Source organism: Bos indicus, chromosome 21 (genome assembly GCF_029378745.1).
Source record: "Bos indicus isolate NIAB-ARS_2022 breed Sahiwal x Tharparkar chromosome 21, NIAB-ARS_B.indTharparkar_mat_pri_1.0, whole genome shotgun sequence".
Taxonomy (NCBI): Eukaryota; Metazoa; Chordata; class Mammalia; order Artiodactyla; family Bovidae; genus Bos; species Bos indicus.
In genome coordinates, this window is record NC_091780.1 from 31,884,066 (window position 1) to 31,909,441 (window position 25,376).

General features: G+C 48.2%; 2 protein-coding genes across 5 annotated transcripts in view; one reads left to right on the top strand and one right to left on the bottom strand.

Moving 5' to 3' along the window:
- The first annotated feature begins 1,322 nt into the window (after nt 1–1,322).
- Nucleotides 1,323–7,117, top strand: ISL2 (ISL LIM homeobox 2). The gene is made up of 6 exons (XM_019983286.2): nt 1,323–1,502; nt 2,379–2,568; nt 2,827–3,089; nt 4,846–5,129; nt 5,762–5,929; nt 6,331–7,117. Exons 1-6 carry the CDS (start codon nt 1,445–1,447, stop codon nt 6,445–6,447), a joined length of 1,080 nt encoding a protein of 359 aa, XP_019838845.2. The 5' UTR covers nt 1,323–1,444; the 3' UTR covers nt 6,448–7,117.
- Nucleotides 7,118–13,302: 6,185 nt separating this feature from the next.
- Nucleotides 13,303–25,376, bottom strand: part of SCAPER (S-phase cyclin A associated protein in the ER) — a 421,796-nt gene continuing 409,722 nt past the window's right edge. For all 4 annotated transcript variants that reach the window (XM_070775326.1, XM_070775324.1, XM_070775325.1 and 1 more), the window contains 3 exons: nt 18,689–18,880; nt 15,742–15,793; nt 13,303–13,724 (listed from right to left, as the gene is read on the bottom strand). In XM_070775326.1, the coding sequence (XP_070631427.1) occupies nt 13,621–13,724; nt 15,742–15,793; nt 18,689–18,880 (348 nt within the window). In that variant the 3' untranslated portion in view covers nt 13,303–13,620. The remainder of the gene's footprint in view (nt 13,725–15,741; nt 15,794–18,688; nt 18,881–25,376) is intronic.

Sequence of the window (25,376 nt, forward strand, 5' to 3'; positions counted from 1 at the left end):
CAGCAAAGCCTCTCCCTGCGTACTTGACTGCACCCATTTTCCGGCAAGCAGTCCAGAGCGTGAGGCCGACAAGCCTTACGTTTTTAGCAGAAGGGCCGCGGAGCTCCACCGTGCCCTCAGGCGGACGTAGGCCGGATCTGAGATTCCCGTGGAGACATTTTATGCCTAGGAGCCCACCTGCGCCCCACTCAAGCGTACACCAAGTTCTTGGTACACCTTTTAATGGGAAAAACAACAACAGCCACCCTGGTTGGGTAAGTGTGATTTATAATTCATGGGCCAGTCTTTGAACCCTTTCAGACAAAACCCACAGCAATTTCTTTGAAAGAAAGAAATGCCTGGACTTTGCTCAGAAGTCGCAGGTTTTCTAAGGAACGACAAGCCACTGCACAGATAGTAAATCACCCTGCGCACCACATTTGTTTCTAATTATTTGCATTGCAGTTCGTTTGTGAAATAAAACAGAAGAGTTTATAAATATCGTTTATTCTGGAAGTGAGACACACATTCGACCCCAGTCTTGTTCCTAGAAGGAGCTGCGCTATTCGAGTGGGGGAAAGAATGAGGGAGTCCGTGTCAAATTACACCCCCGCCCCAAATGCAAGTCAAGGCTGGAGTCTGGATCCGGCGAGGGTCTTCGGATTCTGTGTTCTGGTGCTACCCACCTAACGCTTCAACTCGGAGTTTTCCGCAGGCGGACGGGTGGGGAACGTCTAAACAGAGTTTACCCAAACCCTTAACCTCTCTCTCTCGCTTGGACCCTGAGAACAAAAGCGTCTGAGAGAACGCTCACCGGCTGGACGGTGAAGGTCTTGTCCAAACAGACCACCTTCTTTCTCCCCAGCTCTCCTCACAAGAGAGTGAATTTTTTTGTTGTTGTTAATGAAAGAAAGGAGCATTTAAAAGAGACACCCCCGCCCTTTACTCCCCCAGGTATTCATCACCCTGCTCAAGCACGCCTAGGGAGACCGCCCCGCAAGTCTAAGAGGAAGTTCAGAGCTGCGGCGGTCGCGGAGACAGCTCAGCAGTGACGCAAGATCCAGCCGGGATAGCCCCCGGGGCCAGAATGAGGATCCTTGTAGGTTTCCGGGGAGGGGGCCGCGCTCCATTGTTCACTCTGGGCCAATCAGGGTTGGCTTATTTCCTTTCAGCCAATCCCCTGTCACTCCCGCCTTCCACCCACCCCGCCCATCAGCCCCCAAGTCCCTAACACCTCCCCCGCATCCCCCGCGGTTCTGGGGAAGCTTCGTGACGCCACAGGTCCCGCCCCCAGCTCCGGCCACGGGCGAATGCGTGCTGACGTCATGCTGCGTGCGGGCCGGTGCGGAATCGCTCCTTCAACTCCGCGGGGCAGGAGGAGTTAGTTAGCAAAGAGCAGAGGCTGGGTGCACGACCCTCGTCCTTCTGCCCCTGGCCGCACGCTTTGCGCACATCTCTTTTCTGCATGGTGGATATTATTTTTCACTATCCTTTTCTAGGTACTATGGGGGATCATTCCAAGAGTAAGTCTTTCTCTGTATATGTGTGTGGTGTGTGTGTGTGCGCTCAATATGCAATATTTCTAATGCAGAACAATGTTTAGCGGATTCTACAAGTGGCTTCTATTTGACAGGACACTGAGAGAGAAAAAATCAAAACGAATAGATTTCCCTGCAGGACCGCTTATCCTTTGGAATCCTGTTGTTTTAGTTTATAATTAAACATTCTTTCTCAAGCCTGCTAGGCTGACCTCGGGCTGTGAAATCTGCTTCTGTTTTGCGCTAGGGCAATAGTTTGATTTAGGGATGTGGGTTTTTGTTTTGTTTGCTTGCTTGCTTGTCTTTCGGCCTTTCAAATAAGGAAGATTTCTTTAGCTTGATCTGGGATGTTTAAGCTAAAAAAATGTCAAAGAGGATGAGCAGAGACTCCGCTAAAAGCTGATGTGTCTGTGTTGGGATAGGAGGGAGTCGCGGAGAGAGGGGGTGTGCGGACGGAAATGCCGGAACATCACCGTTCAGTATTGATGGGGTGGCGTCCGCAGGGCTTAAATGTCTATTTACCCTTTCTTCTCACTTACATCTTAGCTTTTAGTTACAGGAGATATCAACAAAACGCCTGTGTCCAAGTGAATGTAATACCGTAAAAAAAAAAAAAAAAAAAAAACGAAAAACTGAGGAGGGGGTGGGGAGAGACTAAAAACCCTCACAGATTCAGAAGATTGTGTTTTTTCGTTTTTTTCGTTTCCAAGTATCTGGACCTTTGCAAAGCCCATTTCCTTTTTTATCTTGTGGTCCCAATTCTTGAAAGAGAGCGCGAGCGGGTTGGGTTGGGGCTGGAGCGGCCTCGGCCGAGGTCCGGGCAGCCAGGCCTGATGCGGGCTCCGCGCCCTTCCCCGGCAGAGAAGCCCGGGACGGCCATGTGCGTGGGCTGCGGGAGTCAGATCCACGATCAGTTTATCCTGCGGGTGTCGCCAGACCTCGAGTGGCACGCCGCCTGCCTCAAGTGCGCCGAGTGCAGCCAGTACCTGGACGAGACGTGCACGTGCTTCGTGAGAGACGGGAAGACCTACTGCAAGCGGGACTACGTCAGGTGAGGCCCGCAAGTGTCCGGGCTGCGCCACTGCCCGCCGGGGCCGAGGCTCGAGAATGGCAGGCCGCCGGCATGCCCCCGCCCCGAACGCGTGCCGCCACTCGTCTCCTGGCCTGGGAACCCCCGATGGCTGGTCCCCGCAGCCACCCTCGCGACCACAAAGCCTCCTGGGCGTGCGTGCCCTGGGCGGGTAGCAGCCCGGCGGGCGAGGCCGGCCACAGGCCCTATGCTGACAACGCCCGTGCCTTGGGCCCGCAGGCTCTTCGGCATCAAGTGCGCCAAGTGCCAGGTGGGCTTCAGCAGCAGCGATCTGGTGATGCGGGCGCGGGACAGCGTGTACCACATCGAGTGTTTCCGCTGCTCAGTGTGCAGCCGCCAGCTGCTGCCGGGAGACGAATTCTCGTTGCGGGAGCACGAGCTGCTCTGCCGCGCCGACCACGGCCTCCTGCTCGAGCGCGCGGCGGCCGGCAGCCCGCGCAGCCCCGGCCCGCTTCCCGGCGCCCGCGGCCTGCATCTGCCAGGTAAGCCGCTTGCGGCCGGCACTGCGCCGCCAGCTCCGGGGTGCCGTGCACATGTGGGTGTGTGTGTTCTTAGACGGGTGCTTGTGCTCGGACGAAAACTTGTCACTTGGGTGTGTTTCCGTTTGCCAGCATTGTGGGGGTTTCTGAGTGCAGAACTCTGCTAGGAACGTGACGGAGTGTGTGTTCGTGTGTGACTGGGAAAAAACGTGAGCCGGGGTTGTGTGTATGAGTGTTCGGAATTGTGGAGATTTGTGTTCTCAGGAATGTGTGGGACACGGTAGTAGTAGGAGGGGGAAGGTAAATGACAACGGGGCACTCAAGTGGTGACTCTAAGGACCTTATACTGGGAATTTTAAGCAGTCTCGGTGTTGCCTGAGAGGAAAGACAGGTTTGCCTGGGGGTATGTGTATAAGGAATAGAGTTCCCAGCCTAGAGCTGGGCCCAGCCAGGCAGAAGTCCACCGGCACAGCTCTGAAGGTTCACCAGCCAACAGAGAGCGAAATGTCTGCGTTTTTCTTTTGAGGCCCAGTCTGATGAACAATGTAGCCAAACGTTTCTTGGTGGGAAAGAAGTGGAAGCACAGTGGATTCAGGGATAATGGCAAACACCCCAGGGCATGCTCTAGGTCATAATCAGGAGATGGCCAGAGACTGGTTCTAAGTGTGTGGTTAGCCGGTGGGAATGGTGACTCCAGCTGAGCAGTTACCAGCAAGTAGCCACAGACCTGAAGCATCAGTCTGGAGACCAGGCTGAGACTCTGAGTGCTGTGTGCTCGAAGGGATTGAGCTTTCGCTGGCCCTCTCTTTAGTATAGAAAGAGGACATTGAGTTAGATGGGCTATTTGTGAATATTTATCCAGACCTAGAAATGCCTGGAAGGGGATATAATTTGAAACAGTGCGACTTGTATCCAAGGGTAGGTAGACCTGGTTCAGATTGGGGTGTGATGCCAGTGTTGAGTGAACCCTGGTCTCCCTTTTGTTTGTTGAAGGTTTCCAGCCACCGGAATAGGGCCTTAACTAAGTACCTGACTCTACCCAACCTGGGGTTGAGAGAACCCAAGGCCCAGTGAGGAGAGTGCCAGCGGTTGTGGGCCGGCCGGGAAAACGGCCGCTGGACAGGGAAACTAGAGCCTTAAGAAAGGAGACCCTGGGGCCGAAGTCCAAGGGCTGTTAGAAAGGAACTGTTCCAGTTCCGGGAGACCCACTCCTGACCCCAGGCCAGGTCTTAATGACACACGGTCTGGCCCTGTCCGAGCGGCCCCAGAATCAGGGAGATGGTCTCTTCGGGGACTCCCGGGAGAGGCAGACAGGCCCCCTTGTCCCGACGCAGCGCGGCGCTCGGGCCCCTTGCCCTTCCAGCGTCCCAGGCGCCTCTTCTGAAACTGCGCCTCTTCCGGAGGGCTTCCCTTGTCCCGCGGAACCCTTGCGGGTATTCCGGGGGTCGGGTAAGCGGAGGAGGCACAGCAGGGTGCAGCCACTTCTGTCCTGCACAGGCCTCACTCGGAACTCCCAGGCCCTGCTTGCTCTGCGGGGATCGCGGCGGGGAGCCCGGTGGAGGAACTAGGGAAGGGACAAAAGTGCACACCTTTCTCCGGATAGGACGAACAGACGGAAAAGAGAGAACAGACGAACCAGAAAACGAAATAAACTGAAGAAAAGACAAACGAGATCGGGCCCCGCGGGGCTCGGCCGCCGCGGGGCAGGGCGCAGGGGGAGTGGGTGGCGGCCGCTGGCTCATCTCTCGCTCCCTCGCAGACCCGGGATCCGGCCGGCAGCCTTCGCTGCGCCCGCACGTGCACAAACAGACCGAGAAGACAACCCGCGTGCGAACCGTGCTGAACGAGAAGCAGCTGCACACTCTGCGGACGTGCTACGCCGCCAACCCGCGGCCCGACGCGCTCATGAAGGAGCAGCTGGTGGAGATGACCGGCCTGAGCCCGCGGGTCATCCGCGTCTGGTTCCAGAACAAGCGGTGCAAGGACAAGAAGAAATCCATCCTCATGAAGCAACTGCAGCAGCAGCAGCACAACGACAAGACGGTGAGGGGCGGGGAGCTGGAGGGTCGGGGAACTGGAGGGTCGGGTCGGGTGGAGCCTCGGGTTCGCGCCGCTGCATCGGCGCTCCCTTTTCTGGGCCGGCTTTCGGGAGATCCAGGGCGGAACTGTTTAGTCCAAATAGCGTGTCTTTGTGCTTTCAGAGCGAGGCTTACCTTGGGGTTGGAAGGCATCTAAATTATTGTATCTAAGGTCAGGTCTTCCCCAGCCCCAGCAGTAGATCGGAGTTGGGGTTCTGGGCTCAGTTCGGAGCCCAAGGCAGCCTGGTTTTGAGCTCCAGCAAGTAGGGGCGGGTTGTGTCCATCTCTCAGCGGGACTCGGTTTGAACACTTTCCCTCTGCAAACCCGGAGAGGGGGTGGGATGCAGCCCTCGCGTTTTGTTCCCTTGCGGTGTTGGCTTCCAGCACTGAGGCTGGCCCGTGGTGGCTGTTTTGGGGCCCGGGGTGTCTTCCAGTGGAGAAGGCGGGCTCACTCGGCTGCTGCGGACAAGTGCATGCCCCCCCCCCCCCCCGTTTCAGGCTCCAAATCATGTGCCAGGGCCTGGGGTCCTGGTCTCAAAGGTGTTGGGAAACGCAAGACCCAACTCTTCTGCCTCCCCTCTTCTGCTTGTTCCGCAGAGCCTCCAGGGACTGACCGGGACGCCCCTGGTGGCAGGCAGCCCCATCCGCCACGAGAGCGCCGTGCAGGGCAGTGCAGTCGAGGTGCAGACGTACCAGCCGCCGTGGAAAGCGCTCAGCGAGTTCGCGCTCCAGAGTGACCTGGACCAACCCGCCTTCCAGCAGCTGGTGAGGACCTGCTCTGCCCTCCCGGAAGGCTGGACTCCGGGGGAGGTGGGGTGGATTTAGTCGCTTAGCCAAGGTGGGAAGGGTTGGGGGGCTCTCAGGGGAAGAGGGGCTGGGAGAAGGGGGAGGTTGGTAGCTGCAACCTCACCCGGCCCATAATTGGTTCTAAACCAGGTCTCCCTGGATTAAAGCAAAGCACCAGGAGGAGAGGTCGAGGGATTAACCCACCCGTGCCCCCGCCCGCCCTAATACTCCTGCGTGCTCCTGGGGGCCGGGCCGACTTCTCCAAGGGCATGCTCCCAGTCAAAGACTTGTCCCAAGAATACCTTAGGGAGCTGGCGGCCCGGGAAAACCAGCTCGGGCAGGTCTTCACCCGCTCCTTCCCGGTGTCTCCCCTGCCCCAGGTCTCCTTCTCTGAGTCCGGCTCCCTAGGCAACTCCTCCGGGAGCGACGTGACCTCCCTGTCCTCGCAGCTCCCGGACACCCCCAACAGCATGGTGCCGAGTCCCGTGGAGACGTGAGGGGGGACCCTTCCCCGCCAGCCCGCGGACCTCGCATGCTCCCTGCATGAGACTCACCCATGCTCAGGCCATACCAGCTCCGAAAACTCTCTCGCCTTTGTAATTATGATTGTTGTTATTTAAAGAGAAAAAGGACTGAGAGAGGAGGTCGGGGCAGCCAAAATCGCCTGGACGCAACCTTCTTTCACCAGACTGGAGAGCCCCGCTCCGAGGACTTTTATTTTTACAAAACCAGAATTTGGGTTGACTAGCGTTAGCTCTGCCCTCTCCTCTCCCTCGGTCCGCGGCGCCCCCGTCCACATACCCACCTGTGCGTGGAGCTCGCGCGGGGTAGGTCCCGCGCCCGCCGAGCCTCGCGCTCTCCCGCGCCGACCATGGGTCCTGCCCCGGCCCGGCCCCGCGCTTCCAGGTGGCTTCGCCCGCTTTCTAGCGGGGAAGAGGACGGGGACAATCCAAAGGAACAGACACTCAACCCCCCAAAGCGCATGATTGCCGGAAAAAAGTAGAAACGAGACTTTCCTTGAAAATGTTTTAAATTATCAGTCGACGGAGGACAGAGTGTGTGAGCCTTTGCCGAACAAAACGTAAGTTATTGTTATTTATTGTGAGGACAGCCAGTTCATAGTGGGACGAATATTTTGATCTTAATAAAAAAGAAATAATAACCCTATGCGACGCTGCTCCTGTGTGCTGTTGGCGCAGCGGGAGGGCTGGACGAAGGCAGGTTGCAGCTTGGAGCTTCTTTCAACGAAAATGACACTCGGCCCAGGGCCCACGGCTCGTGCCCGCGCCTCGCGCGCCGCTGGCCCGCGTGCTCCCGCGCCGCCCGGGGGCGGGCCCGGCGGGGATTGGGCGTCGCGAGGGGGGCGGGGCTGGGTATCTGCGCTCCCTGCGCCCCTTGCGGCCCCGCGAGGCCCCCCGAAGCGCTCGAGCGCCCAGGCCCTCCCGGAAGCCTGCGCGCCCCCTGCTCGTTCCTCATCCCTGGCGTTTCGCTGCAGAAGCCCGCGGGGCAGCGGGGGTGACTGTTTGGGCGGGAAACCTGCGGTGATCCAATGTCTGCTGTTCCGCTTGTTGGGGCTAGCGGTTCCGTCTCAACCTTGCTTTAGCTCCCGGAGCCGAACCCAACCTGGAGTTCTTCAAGGTCCTCCGACTCTTTTCGGCCCGGTGCATTCGGGCCCTACCTGCGTGCGGTTCTCTTCCCGCGGGTCTGGATGCCCGAACCCTCAGATCCAGAACCCTCGCTCGCCTGCCACGCGGGCCCTGCCACCGAGCCACGAGGCTAGCCCGCGGGCCCCGGGGTAGAAAAGGGGGGCCTTGACGGCTCATCCTCGGCGTTGTCCCCAGAGTGGATGCGCGACGTGATCAATCTCGCTGCATTTATTAATTCCCCCGTCTAGACAGAAGAGAAGGCCGGGCGGCGGCTCCTTATCTGAATTTGGCATCACCTGCAAGCGATACACTGAAGGAGCCACAACAAGCCCCCGCTAGGATCGCGGCTGCCAGGGAAAATAAGTCCACCCAGAACCAGTCTGGCGTGTCGTTGGTTTATTTTCTTTCCAGACCCGAAATGCAGGGGGCGGGAGCTGGCTTGGGTGGGAGGGGGCTGGGAATGGCCCCTGGATATGCCGTGCCCAGGTCACTTGGTGTGACATTTCAAACCCCTGCGACTTGTTTTCTTGAAAACTGGCTTTAGTGATCGCAGGAAATAACCGGGAGATACTGAATCTCTAGCAGGCCCCCGGGCAAGCACACAAAAAAACGGGAGGCTCAGGTTTTACCCTTCACAAATATTTAACCCTTTGGCAGCCTGGGATAATTCTTTTCCTAGACCAGTCCTCACTTGGGCTCAGAAAGCTGCCAGCCTACTAGTGATTCCACTACTCTTGAAGAATCTCTGGCATTGTCCTATCAAGTTAAAAGAACCCAAAGGTATATCCTTTGTCCAGGAATTGTTTTGAAAGAGGGCAACGCCCTTACTATTGTTGCCATCTTAGCTCAGGTAGGGCCTGGTAAGGAAAAATGTGTCGGAGGGGGCATTTTTGGTCGTTGGACAAAGAAGTTGATGCCTGCTGTTAAAAAGCCATGGGCTGCTTGGATGGCCAGAGGCCACTGTAGGTGTTTCAGCTGAGCTGATGGCGGAATTCTGAAAGCGAATTTCTCCCCTTCCCCCTGCCCCTCCATTAGAAACGGGAGGCTGGCAGCAAAGCTGGCAATTACTGAAAGAAAATGGGAGGAGGTGGGAAGATTGGGCCACATTTATATTTTACTTCCTGAAAGTCAAGGTGATGCTAGCACAGACGTTAAAGAGATTATTCTTCTTCTTCAGGATTTAGGAAATGGTGCTGCAAACTTAGAGATAAAGGAAGAGATATTTAGGGTTAATGAGGACCAGCTTTACCTCTCAAGTGCCCAGAAACGGTTTTAATAATCAGGGTTAGAGTCTTTGAGGGTTTGTTCCCTTAACTTAGACTCTTCCCTCCCAAACAGAAATACAGATATTTCCTTTTACCTTCTGGTTGGCCACTGGATAGGGGGCTAAACTTTGAAAAGTCTTACTTTTGAAAACTTTTGATTGATCCAGAATATTGGGTTTTGTCTTTTTTAAAAAGGAAATAACAGGTTCTTGAATTTGAAAAATGTCATTTGGTTGTTAATTAGCTTTGAATTTTTGCTTTTGGCAGATTGCAGTATTTTAATGCTACATCTGCCTATCTAATTACAGTCACTTTTTCTTTGGCCATCCATAGATCAAAAATATAATTCCTTTTTGGATATTTATATGAGTGTGTCTGTTTTTGAATATTGGGAAATTATTCTGATCAAAGTGGTTACTGTGTATTTAGGATACCTGTAGCTATGTGTTGATGTTGTTTAGTCGCTAAGTTGCATATGACTCTTTGACCTCATGGACTATATAGCATACCAGGCTCCTCTGTCCATGGGATTCTCTAGGCAAGAATACTGTGTGGGTAGCCATTTCCTTCTCCTGGGGATCTTTCAGACCCAGGGATCGAATCTGAGTCTCCTGCATTGGCAGGCAGATTCTTTGCCACTGAGACACCTGGGAAGCCCTGTATCTGTGTGTACTGCTGTATAAAACATCAGAAGCTCTTCTCCTGTAGTTTGTTGCTAGCCACCCAAAGGGGCACATCGTTTTCCGTCTGGGTTTCCAAGAGTAGAGTTTGACTCTAAAGCCTTATTATGATGGTCCCTGGTGAGGTGTCAGATCTATGGTTGGTTAGTTACATTAATAAATATCAATTTTACTGGCTCCCAGGTCATCTTTAAACATCTTCTGTAATACAGTAGGGATTTCCTTGTAAATTAAATTACCTGTAACAATTACAAGTGTATTTTATGCTTACTGAACTTTTAAAGTGAGATACCGAGTTGTGTAGTAAAAAAGTCAGTTCAATGAAAGAGGCCATAGGGTGGGAAATGGGAGTTAGTTATTTAAGTAGATTCACCTTAGAATAAGATTTTCTCAGCAGATTTATCTAATAATTTGGGTAGCTCTATGTAATTGAAGCAGGAAAGAGATTCCCAGAGATGGAGAAGTTTATGGCTACCCTACCACAAAATTTAATACATATTGAAAGGCTACACAGTTCTGGGAAATTCAAAGTCCCTGTGGCAGTATTCCCAACGAACTTTAATTTTTAATGGGTTTTGTAACAGAAATCAGCCTTTCAGTTTTGAATATGAAATAGCTTTAAAGCTTAGTTTTGTCAGAGCTGCAAAGACTAGGTTTAAGTAAGACATTGTCTAAGATTGTTCTCTTAAAAAATGTGAGATTCTGCCACTGCTGTCTGGGGGAGGGCATAAGCTGCCACACATTTAGTTAGCTGTGTTTTCCCCATACAAGTATTCACCAAAGAGAGCAAGGGAATTTGCTTGAATAGCAGCATGCTAGAGATGGGAAACAATGAATGAATAATAAACTATTTGCAGAGGAGTCCCAGTGGACTTGTGATAAAAGCAGGAAATTCAGAGAGTTTATTAAGCTGATGTAGGGAAGATTAGAGGCTTTTAAATATGGGTCTGATTGATGTAAAGGTAAACTTTCCTCAAGATACTGGCATTCAGTGCAATAAGGAGGATTGTGTGACCAATTACAGGCTAGCACCTTGTTGATGGAGACTGTGCATGGAAGATGCTGATAAATGGAGTCAGGCTGAGAGCAGTAATAGGAGCGAAAAAGGGCACAGAGAAGTACTCCATTGGGAACCAGATGTGGAGTGCTGTGGGGGAGTGGTTCAATTTATAAAGCAAGTTTGGCGCCTCGCAGAAATCACGCCAGAAAGGCTAGAGTGCTAGGTGAGTCCATCTTTTGGATCCGGGCACTGCCCGGTCGATAAGGTCAAGGGCTGGTGAGAGAGTGGGTCAGGGAGTGAGCTGAGGGGCAGGAGTTGAGAAAGGCCGAAGAGTTTCCTCAGTGGGAAACAGGATCTTTAAGGCCAGGGTGTCATATAGAAGGCGGGAGACCTCTGGGTTCCGGGTGTGGGAGCAGGGAGACTGAAGTGGAAGAAGAGGGGTAGTGAGGAGTAATCCCTTCCCAGAGTATTGAGACCCAAGAATTCAGAGGTTGGCAAGGAGCTCTGGAAGAACTGGTCCAGGTAGCTTCTTTCCTGGGGAAGGAAGGAAGGAAAAATGGTAGAGGAGGCGAGTTCCGGACCTAGGTTCAGGGTTCGAGGCTCGCAGCGCCCCCGACTGCCTGGAGCGAGGGAGAGGCTCCGGAACTCGGCAGGAAGCCGCGGCCCCGAGATCGTGCTGGGCTTCGGAAGGACTAGTCGCTTGGAGCTCCGGGCCAGCGAGCTGCCGCCCAGAGCGGGAAGTTCGGTTGGGCAGGCGTTGGGCGTTCAAATGCCGCTGCTCTCGGGCCTCGGGCGGCCTTTTCCGTTTGGGCTCCAATTCTGGGCTTTAAAGCCCGGGCACAGTGGTTACCTACGCTCCGGCTGGGCCCAGTCGCATCGTCAGCTTTACAGGCTGGACACAGCCGAGGCTTTTCGTTTCGGCCCAGCGGGTCCACCTGTGGCCCCTGAGCCTCAGGGGACCGGTGACCTGGGCCCCGCCCCCAGGAGAACGCCAGTGGGTGGCACTCGTCCCCGTAGAGTGGAGCAAGATGTGCCTGCGCTCACCTGCGCGATGTGCTTTCCCCATCCCGGGAGAGTTTAGAAGTCGTAAAACCCAGGGGAGTTAGAGCTTCAATCATTCTGGCCCGGCGGAGCGCGCAATAATAAAGTAGGGAACTTGAGACCTCCAGAAACCGCGCGGGTCGGGAGTCACCCCCCGAGGAGCCCCCGGGCCCGATCCTCGCAGGCTCCCCAGCCGGGTGGGGCCGGGGTTTGTCTCAATCAAACCTCCTCCCCTCCCGGACGGGGGTTGGGGGCGGGGCGGGCCAAATGAGACCATTCAATTAAATGTTTTAATTGCGAATTCTGGTATGGTTTCTGGAAGGTTAATCACAGCTGTCTCAATTATTTATGGCTTTTTGGCAAATTTCCGACCAGATAAGCATATTTCTATTGTGAAGCGTCTTGTAGGAAATCGTATAAATATTTGATTATTCATTTCAGCTACAAGGATTCTGCATCCACGCCCCAAGATGCGGGGAAAAGCGGAATTTGGGAACGCCTCTCCTGGATGGGGCGCCCCGGCAGCTGCGGGTCGCGCAAGAAGCCGGCCGCCGGTACCTGGCTCCCAGGCCCTCTGGCCAAGGAGCAGCCCCGGGCCGCCGGCCGGAGGGGAGGTGCGGGCGCCAGGGCCGAGCTCCCTCGGCTTCCCGGTGTGCGGCGCTCAGCCGGGCAGCGGCTCGAGGTGCTTCTGCGCGCGTCGCGGCGAGGGCCCCGGGCCCTGGGTCTGGCGCCCCGGTCTGAGTCTCCGCCAAGCCCTGGGAGCGGACTCCGCTGGAGCAGGAGGGGTTTTCCCCGCCCCGAGCCGCGAGCCCCGCCGGGCCCCGCAGCCCGAGCGCGCGGAAGACCCCGGGGGCCGGGCGGTAGGAGCACAGAGCGCACAGGGATTGCGTTTGCTTTCTTTCTCTTTCGTTTGAAATTGGACCTCTTTATTTTCTATTTGCAAAGAAGTAAAAACAGCATACACATAACTCGACAGACTTGGGAGGATCCAAAAATAAGTGTCCTGAACAGGAGGTAAGTTTGCTTTTAACAATCCGGTGTAACTTCTGTATTTTCCGTCCCCTCCGCCCCCAGTCTTGAATCTTACAGTATTAATTCCAACCGCCCCCCCCCCCCCCATCAGATCTTTTTTCTTGCTAATGTTTGATCCTTATCTGACAGAAATAATTCCCAGTGTCACTCAGTGAACGGCTTAGCACTGACCGTCGGCTTAAGGTGGAGAAACGATGAGAACAAGATATGAAAAGGTCAACATCTCCTGGCAGACACTCCTCCCGTTAAGCTGTGAGCCGTGCACAGGAGTGAAAACGTCTATTCAGGACCTTTGTGATCATGTTTTATTTTTACTTCAGCTTCATTGCAGTTATTTGAGAAAATACTTTAGAATGGTTCACTATGTTTGATCTTTTTTGGATCCCTAATTTTTATTTTGGAGAATTTCAGTTCAGCAATCCCATTTCTATAGGAGACTCTCGGTATTGGCCGCTGGCAAAATTTAGGCAGACAAATGGATACAATGCTCTGAGTTAATTTCAGATAGCTGCTAGAACATATTATGTAATTTAGAATGTTAAATTGTTACAAACATCTTCTACTCAAACCTAATAAGGGAAATTTAAAGCAGGTTAACTTTTAGTAAGTCTTTAAGATACTTCCAGAGTTGGAATTAGTTTTTCTTTCAAATCTGCATTGCCTTCACAAGAAAAGTCACCACTGCAAACAGAATTAAGTTATTTTATTACAAGAACAAAACAGACTTGCTAACTTTTTGTCTAATTTCACCCATATTACAAATGCAAAGTATATATTATCATAGGATGTAAGTTACCAAACTCCAAACTATTGCGCATAAATGAAATAAACTCCCAGAATTAGAAAGAACATTAAAGTATCTACAGTCTTTATAAATAGTGTAAAGTATATACCATATCTACAGAGTATAAACATGTGAAAATGAACTTCTTAAGGAGTAGTTACAATGTTTTGAACAATTTAAAATATTAATGAGGGTACTCAAATACACAACCAACCAAAACCTTTATTTTTTCTCTTTTTTTAAGAAAAACTGTCGAGCTTCTTCCCAGGCCTGCTGAGGAAATCTGTTAGCCAGTTCAAGATAGTCTTGGGAACCAAGGCATTTTCCTGAGGGGGGGAAAAGAAGAGAATAGTAAACCAGTTAAAATCTTCAACATTTAAGAAATGAAAATTATTTTGATATCTGAGTCCAAAATGGAGACATACACTTCAAATAAACCACGATGCAAATTTCAGTAAAGGTAACTCATCTATATCTGTAGTATGAAATATATAATATATATTTTAATTACAATCTATTTCATGCTTCTAAGCTACTCAGACATACACTATATACATAATGTTTAACCTCTAGGTAAAACATTATGAAAAACACCGTTTTTGGACTCTGGAATAAGAAAATAAGTATGGTGAACAAAATAAAACCCGGATTCTTCCTTAGCAATAAGAATGTGGTGTGTCAGGAGCTGCTTCACATTAGAATTTAGAGGTTCACCTGGGCAATGAACTCAAAACATCTTGAAACATTTTATGAGTACATTCTAAGCAATAGGGGAACAGATGTCCAGGTGCAGACTAGCAACTTAGTGTGGCATCATCATTTTTTAAAATCAGGTAAGCACATTATGAGCTGTCACCAGTATAGCAATGACTTTTCTAAGCAAAGTAGAGAACCGTTCCCCATTTGCTGTTTTGAAGATTAATCCCATAGTAATTGGGGAAAGCATGAAAGTCAGAGAAGATGATCCCTTGGAAAAGAGAGGTTGAAACCAAGCAGATAGAGGCAGCCCTGGGACATGCCTGACAGATAGGCAGCAAATGGTGACTCATCCTTATGTCAGGAGGAAGAGGAAGAAAAAGAATGTCTGTACTTCTTACCGGCCAAGAAAAAAGAAAAAAAAAAAACCCAAACTGCTGTACAATTAAAAATAAATACATTAGAAGAAGATTTCTCTAGGCATTTTCAAAATTTAAACCATTGTTTTTAAGATATAGAAACAAATTATGATTACAAATTATGATTTTTTTCCCTAGCCTCCAACAACTTAAAAAAAGGCTGTGACTGAGTCAGGGCAGAAGTGAACCTGCACACTGATTCTGACTTAGGCAAATGGTGCCAACTATGATGGTGACTTGAATTTCTAAAAAGGGGCATAGCTTTCTGTTTACTTGTGAGTGTCTGAGCCAATAAAACATGACATTTTCTCATGATACTGTTACAGTTTTAGTTATATTCTCATTTATGTACTTTTCAGCACCTGTCCATTGTAAAGAACTGTGAGACACATATACACCCCCTGCCTAGGGTGACCTCCTCCTCCCCCAAAATGAGGGCTACTGAGTGGGTGCCCCAGAGGATCTTGCTAGGACTAGACCTCTGGACACTTTAAAGACTATCAAACTAAGGGAAGAATTGGGGAAAATCTGGATGAAGGTCTCATTAGTCAGAGATGCTGACATGACAGTCAGACAAAGAGCAACTTGTACTTCTCAATTACAGTGTGGGTAGCAGAATATTTTAAAAAGTAAAAATGCACTTGAAAATTCTACATCTCTGCTCTGATCACAGGACTCACCTCAGCAGAAATGCTACAGGGAAAAACATTTTTTTGTAAATCTTTTGGCCCCTGAACTGTGCTCTTTCTTCATGTAAAACAATTTTACAATTTTTATTTTCAATAAAAAATTCAAGTGCTTGAATTTTAGAGGAACATATGGGCTACTATCAATGACAATTTTATTCTGAACACCGGTAGGGAACTAAATATGTAATTTCAGCATTTATGTGAGTAATGTAGGCCAATATTAATGATCTAATTGTCTCTTCTATTACAAGGTAGCTCTTTAGTAATTATTCACCATTTATTATAACTTGCATGAAGTGAATATAAATTATATAAAGATGTTTTGTGCTTTTCTTTTATTTCCATGGATTTCTCTGTATATCCTGATACACTCATGTTTGATGACAAAATCAATTTCTTTATTCTCTGAAATATACTTTGTATCTGAACTTCAAATATTTTAGGTGATGTAATAAATTGATTTCTTGACAGTTACAAAGGGTAGAGTGAGAAATGTCCAGCTAACAAACACATGACATTTAATTTCAGTAGAGACATACCTTTGGGCTGATAAGACTGGTTATCTGCCTGACCTGAAGTCTGTGCAAAATCCTGTGTGAAATGAGAAAAGTGTTTTTATATCAATGCTACAAACAGAGAACTTTGCTGAGAGTGGCTTTAAAAATGCCTCTGAATTCTGAGATAACTTTTTTACCATGAATACTTTGGAACCCCAAATATAAAAGCTTAAGAAACGGATGTTATGTAATTCAGGTTCTCATATTTAAATCAAATAATGATGACTCAAATCTAAGTATCACCAACGGCCAGGTTGTTGCCTGCTGTGGAAAGTATAACTTTGTTTTATATCTAACAAACTGAATTCTTTAGCCAAATACTGTCTTAAAATATTGACAGACTTTTAACATTAAACAAAACCCACAAGTATAAAAGCCCTTATGTATTCCGTAGCTACATTTTTTAAATTGAAGTATAATTGACATACAATATCATATTAGTCTCAGGCGTGCAGCATAGTGATTCCATATTCGCATGATATGTCTGGTTATCAGCTGTCACCATACAGTGTTATTATATTATTGACTGTATTCCCTACGCTGTACGTTAAATTCCTATGACATGGATTTTATAGCTGCAAGTCTGTACCTCTTAATTCCCTGCACGTATTTTGCCCACCTCCCCATCCCACTGTCCAGACCACCAGAGCTCTGGATTTGTGAGTTTGTTTCTGTTTTGCTATGTTTGTTTCATTTTTTAGATTTCATATATAAGTGAAATCACGTGGTAACGGTCTTTCTCTGACTTCTTTCATGTAGTATAATATTCTTAGGTCCATCTATTCTGTAGCTAAATCTTAAAGTCCAGCAATTTTACTCTTCGATGGAACATGAAAAAGGTCATCTGTAATATGTGAAATTTCAGGAACCTAGGACAAACTGCTAGCTCTTATTTTTAATATTTTCTAGTGACTACTAATAATCTAACACAGGGGACCTTGAAGAATCGTTATATAAACGAAAGTCCAATGTACTTTCATTCTCTTGAGCACAATAATTTATAGAAAAAAACCAAACTTGTTTTTAACATCCTATCCCAAATAAGCATTATAAGAAATTTCCATGCTGCTGCTGCTAAGTCACTTCAGTCGTGTCCGACTCTGTGCGACCCCATAGACGGCAGCCCACCAGGCTCCTCCGTCCCTGGGATTCTCCAGGCAAGAACACTGGAGTGGGTTGCCATTTCCTTCTAGTTATTTATAAAATCTGTGCTAAAATATATGGTTAATGTGTTAAATTTAAATTATATTTAATTGTGTTTTAACTATAATAGAGAAGAGTCAAATTAGAAGTACTCTGAGATCAACACCAGATGAAAATACTATATATGAGCCTTACTTTAGGTTCTGATACCATTTATATTTTTATAAATTGTTTTCCAAGAGGTTGAAAAAATGTAAGGGACTAAGATGGTACAGCTACAAAATTGTCTTTGCTCGATAATCACTGTCTTGGTTGAGGCCTCTGCGCAGGCCACAAAAAGCTGCATGTCATCTCTGGAGGTCCCTGACCCCCTTTCCTTTCTTGCCTTACTTTTCTCCACAGCATTTAACACAATCTGACATGCTATTTATTTTGCTCATTTATTTGTTTTTTGTTTGACTCCCCCGACTCTAAATTTCAAGGCAGGAATTTGTATCTGTGTTGTTTGCTGCTGTATTTCCAGTGCCTGGAGCAGTGCCCAGCACACCAGAGGTACTAAAAATTTACCTGTGGAACAAAAGAATGAATTTTAAGATCATGGTCTTAAAATTCTCTATAACGTATTTCCTTTTTAATCCTAAGGCTGTAAGAATATATGAAGAATCCTATACATTGATATGATGGTTATATAAAACTTCATTAAGATTTTAATTATTAACTGTAAGATTTTTTTGAATATATATACCCTACCTATAAATCTGAATATTTTTGATAAATTTTTTTGGAAACTGGAATCTAGACTCAAAAAGAAACAAGCTGAAAACAAAACATTTCTAAGCATAATTGATCTAGTGTGTTTTATTAGCTGATCATCTAACAGAGGATAGTTTAAGAAATGTAAACCACTTCTAAGGTGAAGAAAGCTTGGGGGATCCTTTAGCCATCCCAACCAGCTGGGCACTGTTACACTCTTTCAAAAGTGATACATGTATATTAGCCAGAATAAGGAACAATAACAATACAAAGTTCTGCTTTCTGTTTCATTATTATTATGAACAGAAAACACTGTCTATTAAGCATATGTGTGTCATGGAACAAAAACATATTGGCTTTAGGGTGCAACATTTGAAAAAATAATGGAAGATTTTCAGCAAATAATGTCATTGTGTGAGGACAGAAAAGAAATAACAGGATTAGCTATTAGCAAATGTTAAAGACAACCAAATTGATTCTCTATTGTCAGATGACTGGGTTAATTTAGATGTGGAAATACTGCTTTGCTACAGTACTGATTCTGATTTGAGTCCTACAGAATTTCACTGGATCAGAAAAATATAAGGCCATAATTAAAAGTTTTATATTTGAGAAAAAGCAACAAAATGTTTTTTTCCTCATACACATATGTGTGTATATACATATGAATATTTATTTAAAAATTTAGAAATAAATTGCAGTTTTAATCTTTCTTCAGCAGTCATTATCTATTCCCTATAAATAGACAAAAAGCAAGATGAAGTAACAGTTAAAGCCTTAAAGAAGTCTTTTAAAAACATTTCCTTAGTACAGGCTTAACTGGAAAAATACCTTTTTCTTGAAATCCTTCGAACAGAAATTATATACAATACTCAAACCCCAGTTTTACCCCTACCTTGAGAGTCAAGCACATCAACAGGTGAAACCTGGGGGTAGTGTGGATGGCAAGGGTAAACAGCTGGTTCACTTTTATTTTTCAGTCGCATTAGCTTTCACACAGAGTCAGAGAATTTGGCATAAATATAGAAGGTACCTGAATAAACGTGGCCAGTAGAACACAGCTCATCTCTTGCTCCAGAATGACCTTGTTCTGAAGGTTGTTGTAACAAGCAGCGATAAGTGACGGGAACAGCACTTTGATCAGCCGTGGGTCACTGAAGTACTGGAAGGGCAGCTGGCAAAGCTTCTGCAGTACTGTGGGGTGGCGGCCGGACTGCACGATGACCTGCAACGGAGGCGGAACCCCAGGTCAGCTGCCACAGAGCCCTGGCCTGCCCCAAGTCCCGCTTCCTCGGCCAGCAGTACCAGTAAGAACCACGGAAAACGTGCTGAAGAAGTGTAAGGAGGAGAAAAAAATACTCCTAACTCCTTATCAGAGCTTAATTTAAGTGATATTTGAAAGGAGCAGAAAAGAAAGAAATCTCATTTCCTAACTTAAGGAAAAGATGCCAAAAGTCTTGCATCCATTTAAAAATTCTTATAATCCACGAGGAACCATGGATTCATCACGGAGAGAGGATGCCCACGCAGTGGATTCAGGATACGCACTGCTTTAACACAGCGCCTCACCCTTCACGCTCCCCTTAAAGCAAAATAGCCATATTCCTTAAAACCTGCCAAGAGCGCACTCAGAAGACAGACACCCTCTCCTATACCCTCCCACTGCAGTCTTCCCCTACCCTAGCTCACGGAATATATTGAACACAGATCAATTTATTCCATATGCAGACAAGCCCCTGGAAAGAAAAAAGGGGTTTGTTAGGGGAATGGGAACAGTTTCAGCCCAAAAAAAAAAAAGCTCCAAAAGTTCCTTCCTCTGATCCATCCTGCTTATCTGTGTTTCCATCAGTGCCATTGAGTCTAAAAGGAGAATTGTTTAGATAAACGAGACTGTTGTCCTGAAGCAGTCTGGGTTTACAACTGTGTACATTTTAAGAAATGGGGCAATGCAGTTAATGGGCTTGCAGGGAAGCCCTCCGAACTTACTCCCTAGGCCTATATGATAAACTAAGAAACATCAAAATCAGATCTGTTTCAAGTAACCTTGATTAGACTGTTCTAATATAAAAGAGCTGGGTGACCCGAAGCCCCACTTCTTGGTATAGGAGGAAGCTCACGGAAGGTTAGGAACACTGTAAAATCTAAGGTCAAGACTGTAAATTGTACTTGGAAAAACACAATTTTACAGGTACACACCCAGACAGGACTGCATTCAAATTAAAACCAGAAGGACAGAATGAAACAGCAGAGGCAGGAGAAACATAAATTATAGAGATTTACAAGTTTTCAAAGTACTTTTAACAATACTTTAAGAACACACTCTCAGATGATAATGCAGTTTGGTTTAAGAACAAAATCAACAAAGTAATAGTTCACATATTTTAGTTCAATAGCTAAAATGACATCAAAAACCTTTAGAGAATGTTGATAGGGACTTGTTAATACCTTCAAATCCAGCAGGAATTTTAAAGACTTGCAGTGTGACAATTCAGCACATGGCTATGGGCTGCCATCCCTGACACTGGCTGAGAAAAATGTGCCCCTATCATCCACTTTATTGATAAAGCATTTACTTAAATCTTTATTTTAATTATTAGCTACAAATTTTGTCGCACAGCCAAATGATCATCACTTTAGAATTTATAATGATACCATTATTAGAAGCCTCTTTTCCCCTCTTTGGACAAAAATTAAGAACAAGTTTTTTCTTTGGAACTTCACTGTTAAAATGCTATTACTGGAAGACTCACTAATTGAAAAGATATTAAACTGGACAGTCTGGCTGGCACAGGCATAATGTTAAACTCAATGATGGTGACTCCTGCTGCTGCTGCTGCTGCTAACTCGCTTCAGTCGTGTCCGACTCTGTGCGACCCCATAGACGGCAGCCCACCAGGCTCCTCTGTCCTCGGATCCTCCAGGCAAGAATACTGGAGTGGGTTGACATTTCCTTCTCCAATGCATAAAAGTGAAAAGTGAAAGTGAAGTCGCTCAGTCGTGCGACCCCATGGACTGCAGCCTACCAGGCTCCTCCGTCCATGGGATTTTCCAGGCAAGAGTACTGGAGTGGGGTGCCATTGCCTTCTCCGTGGTGACTCCTGGATCCTGGTAAATCAGCACAGAACATTCTAGCTTAACCATAACTTATTCCACCTGGACTCCTGACCCTCGCTGAGTGGGTGGGGGAGGTCAGTCCCTTGGGGGTCAGTCCCCTCTGGGAACAGAGCTGGCTATGAGTTGCCTGTTGAAAAAGTGAGTTTACAGAGGTCACCAGCAGGGTAGTGAGATGACCTGTCAGAGGCCACTATCTTTAAGTCCCTGACTGCAGAAGACACAACTGGAGGTTGGCAGTTTGGGTGCCTGGGGGTAAGAAGCTCTACCCACAGGACCACCCATGACAGGACTTAGCCAGATTATAGGCAAGGGGTCCGCGAGGGGTGCTGCGAGCTACCCCCTGGCTTGGCAGTGAGCCAGAGGAGGACATCTAGTTAGCACTGTCCCTCAAACCACATTTCAGACTCTGTGGGGAGACAGCACTAGGAGAGCCTGCAAGGGGCCAACCGCTGGCACTGAGGCTCAGTAGGTGAAACCACTCCTGGATGATGCAGGTGGGCTTAGGGTGCAGAGGAATGGCATGATGTCATGAGCACAGAGGAACAGTCAGCTGAATCAGGTTAGGTACTTCCTGTAGGGGCAGGGAAGCAAGGCTGGGGATGCAAACAGCCTGACCTCAATGCTCAGGGCCTTGGGGATGAGGAGAGAGTTGCCTCAGAGGCTTCTGACAGGTTAGGGGATGAAGGCAGGACTTAGTTTTATTTCATCCAGTCATTCAGTCCCAGGCCTTAGGGGGGAGTCAAATGTCACTTGGGACTGCTTAAGCTGTCCAAAATCAGTAGAAAGTCAATAGGGAGTCATCACAGGACATGAACGTCTTGTTGAATGAAAGAAACGTACCTAAGAAAAATCTCCTACCATATGATGTAAGTATGTCTCTCTATATGCCTTCCTTGTGGAGTTGCAACTAAATCACTCATCTGTCACCTGTGTCCGGACAAAGGCCTAAGGTGGCACCACCCTGAGCCTAGCCTGGCCACCTGCCCTTTCTTCCAGGGCACACAGGTCAACACAAATATTAAAGGGTATTTTCACAGAGCCTCATTCCCGAGCACTGAACCAAGGAAGGATGTGACCCGCCTATAGATGTCTTTAGTGGCCACAGTCATCAGGCAACAGGTAGGAAGCTGGTGTTGCCTCAGCAGTAATGAGAGACCTCCTCTCGACCGTTTTGTCCATTTTCATGATGCAAACTAGGGCTCCAAGGAAACCAAGAGAATTGCCAGAAACTTCAGATCAAAAAGGACTTCCCCGGTGGCTCCGGCGGTAAACCGTCTGCCTACAATGTGGGAGACTGGGGTTCAGTCCCTGGGTCGGGAAGATCTCCTGGTGAAGGCAATGGCAACCCACTCCAGTATTCTCGTCTGAAAAATCCCACGGATGGAAGAGCCTGGTAGACTACAGTCCATGGGGTTGCAAAGAGTCAGACACCACTGAGTGACTTCACTTTCACTTTCAGATCAAAAGCAACTGACACTGAACTTGCCTCTTGCTCTTGGGGGTGTGATTCTAAAATACATACTAACTACAGAGCTGGGAGAATTGAGCTCTGGCCTTTACCCTAGTCACCAACTAGTTGTGTGACCTAAGCCAACTGTTCAGTTGTTTTGGGTTTTTTTTTTTTTTTTTTTAAGTATACTTTTCAGTGAAGCAGAACACATATCCCCTTTAAGTTAAAAGACTGATTTTTCACAAAGTGAACATACCTGTGTTAGTCACTCAGTCATGTCTGACTCTTTGTGACCCCATGGACTAGAGTTTGCCAGACTCCTCTGCCCATGAAATTTTCCAGGCAAGAATACTGGAGGCTGTTCTCCAGGGGATCTTCCCGACCCAGGGATTGAACCCACGTCTCCTACATTGCAGGCAGATTCTTTACTGTCTGAGCCACTGCTGCTTCTGCTGCTAAGTCACTTCAGCCATGTCCAACTCTGTGTGACCCCACAGATGGCAGCCACCAGGCTCCCCCGTCCCTGGGACTCTCCAGGCAAGAACACTGGAGTGGGTTGCCATTTCCTTCTCCAATGTGTGAAAGTGAAAAGTGAAGTCTCTCAGTCGTGTCCGACTCCCAGCGACCCCATGGCTCCTCCATCCATGGAATTTTCCAGGCAAAGTACTGGAGGGGGGTGCCATTGCCTTCTCCAGTCTGAGCCACTAGCACTCAAATAAAGAAAAAGAACATGACCAAGAGTTCTGGGTCTTTAATATACTCTTTCTCACTGAGAATTAGATTCCCGCATTTTGAATTTAAGACAAGTCACACAGAAACTACTTGACTGTATCAGAACATGAGAGAGTACTGCAAAGCTTTCTTGGGCCCATTCTTGGTCAGCTTCTGGAGAGAATTTTCCTTTGGGCTTCTAAGCAAAGGCAAGCAGTAGTAGTTCCACGGGCACTGAAGAAAGGCATCTTTTAACCTGTATGCCCTGGCACTCACCACCTTTTACTCACCACCTTTTTTCTTCACTGGCAAGGGGTTAGGAGAAGGAATAGGGAGAGGGTAACAGAGGAAGTGGGTGAGAGACCCTCACTTCCTTTTCTTTTTGGAACTATCAACAATTCTGGGAAGAAGAGGCTTTAGAAAAAGGAAAGTTGCATGCTGCCAACGTGCGCTATAGCCTTGGAAAGAGGGCCAGGAGGATCTGAATACTGGCACTAAAAAGGCATCTGGGGAAAAAATAAAAATAAAAGAATCTGGAGTAGACAAGTGGGACATGTTGATTCTTTCATCTGCTGATCCCTGGACACCCACTAAGCTTTCGGGTTCCAATCTTTGCACCTCCTACCAAGTGAAGTATAACTGGGTGCCCCAATTGAGGAAGCCAGAAAAGAGCTCTAAATTCAGTAGCCATTTACCAAATGCCTCCTGTGCCAAATGCTGAAGGGGACATGGAGAGGAGTCAAGCCTCACCTCTCAGGGAGATGAGGTATGTCCAGAAAGGACAGTAATACAAAGGCGCCTGGGTCATCAGAGAGGGAGGATAAAGTACTGGGGCAGCCCATGGGAGGGAGAGATTACTCCTTACTAAGGTGAGGAAGGCTGCACTGAGCAGGTGGGTTGGACCTTCAAGGTTAGATCAGATCTGAGCACCTAGAATTGTAGGTGGAGGAATTTCACGTGGAGAGAAGAAACAACCTAGATTCAGTGCCAGCCTGTCTTCGTCTGCTCAGGCTGCCATCACAGACTACCCTAGACTAGGGGGCTTAAATGACAGAAATGTACTTTCGCACAGTTCAGAAGCCTGGCAGGCTAGGTCAGAGTGCTGCGTGGGGCTTCTGGTGGGGGCTCTCTCCCTGGTCTGCATGCTGACACCTCGCTGTGTCCTCATGTGGCCTGTCCTTAGTGAGTGTGCATGAGGCCGCCAATCCTATTACATTAGGACCCACCCTTATGACCTCATTCAACCTTAATTAACTCTTAAAAGTCCTATCTCCAAGGATATTCACACTGGGGGTTAGGGCTCAACATATGAATTTTGGAGGAATACAATTCAATCCACAGCTCAGGTCCAATTCCTTGTCACCCCTGGCCAGCATGAAGTTTCACTAGCAGGCTTTCCTCACTAACCAGGTGTATTTTAGAAGTGCCTGGGCCAGTTGTCTCTCGAGGCCACAAGCATGAATCTGCAGGCTCAAGGAAGCTTGGTGTTAACTAGCCCTGGTCAGTTAACTGGTTTGAGCCACAGTGTTCTTTCAATGAAACGGAGGCAGATGGCAGCTTTTAGCATTTACATGAGGATCAAACAAAACAGTGTCTGTGACCACAATGTAAAAGGCAGTGTTAGTTAGGAGCCTTTGGTTAGCTCACCAGTTCTGCTGCTCTGAGTCTCCTCCTGCCGGATCTGGCTTCCCTACACTCGCAGAATCAGAAGTCCCCTCCCAGTGTGTGAGGCCTAACGAGTGCTTTCTGTCATCCTGCCCCCGCCTCTTCGTAGGGGCTGCTCATCAGAACAGGGTGCCTGGCAGCAGCGGGCCCTGCTCTGGCTAGGACTCATCAGCAAGCTTCATGCCACCTGGGAAGCCATGCCACGGCCTCTCCCTGGCTCTGCCTCCACAGGAGAGAGCTGTGCAAACAGGCGGGGGATGCCAGCCAGGATCTTGTGGTGGCGGGGTAGGAAGTGCATTCTGACAGCTTTGAAAAGAAAATCCTAGCATAAGTGTGATCCAAGAAACACAGGTAAGTGGTACAGAGAAACAGTCTTAAGCTGAGTCTGTGTGTGTGTTGGGGCTGTTGTGCCAGACCTGTCAATCTGAAAACAGAGCAAGAAGTGCCAGAGCTAATAAGGCTGGTGTTGTGGGCTCCTGATTCAGACCCAGGAGGAGCTTCCCTCCAAGCACTTAAGGAAATCCTTTAGCCCAGGAAGCCTTCCCAGGCAGCACGGCCAGAGATTGCCTCTGCTTTTCAACCCAAAGACAAGGCAGCAGCTTTTATACTGTAAATTGTGTGAGCAGCTTAATTCCTAGTTCCAGAAGGGCAGGAACTGTTTCCTTTACTTTTCTGTCCTCCCCTGCTCTGCTAGAGGGCTGGGCACCTCAGAGTTACTGGAATGAGTGAATCAAAGTGACACAGGGTCCCTAGTTAACACATTCTTCTGTACCTTGCCTTG

Excerpts from the sequence above, each read along its gene's own strand:
- ISL2 (XM_019983286.2), top strand. The coding sequence starts at position 1,445 with ATGGTGGATATTATTTTTCACTATCCTTTTCTAGGTACTATGGGGGAT. Across the intron at positions 2,569-2,826 it reads TGCAAGCGGGACTACGTCAG|GCTCTTCGGCATCAAGTGCG; the intron begins GTGAGGCCCGCA and ends TTGGGCCCGCAG. Across the intron at positions 5,930-6,330 it reads AACCCGCCTTCCAGCAGCTG|GTCTCCTTCTCTGAGTCCGG; the intron begins GTGAGGACCTGC and ends CCCCTGCCCCAG.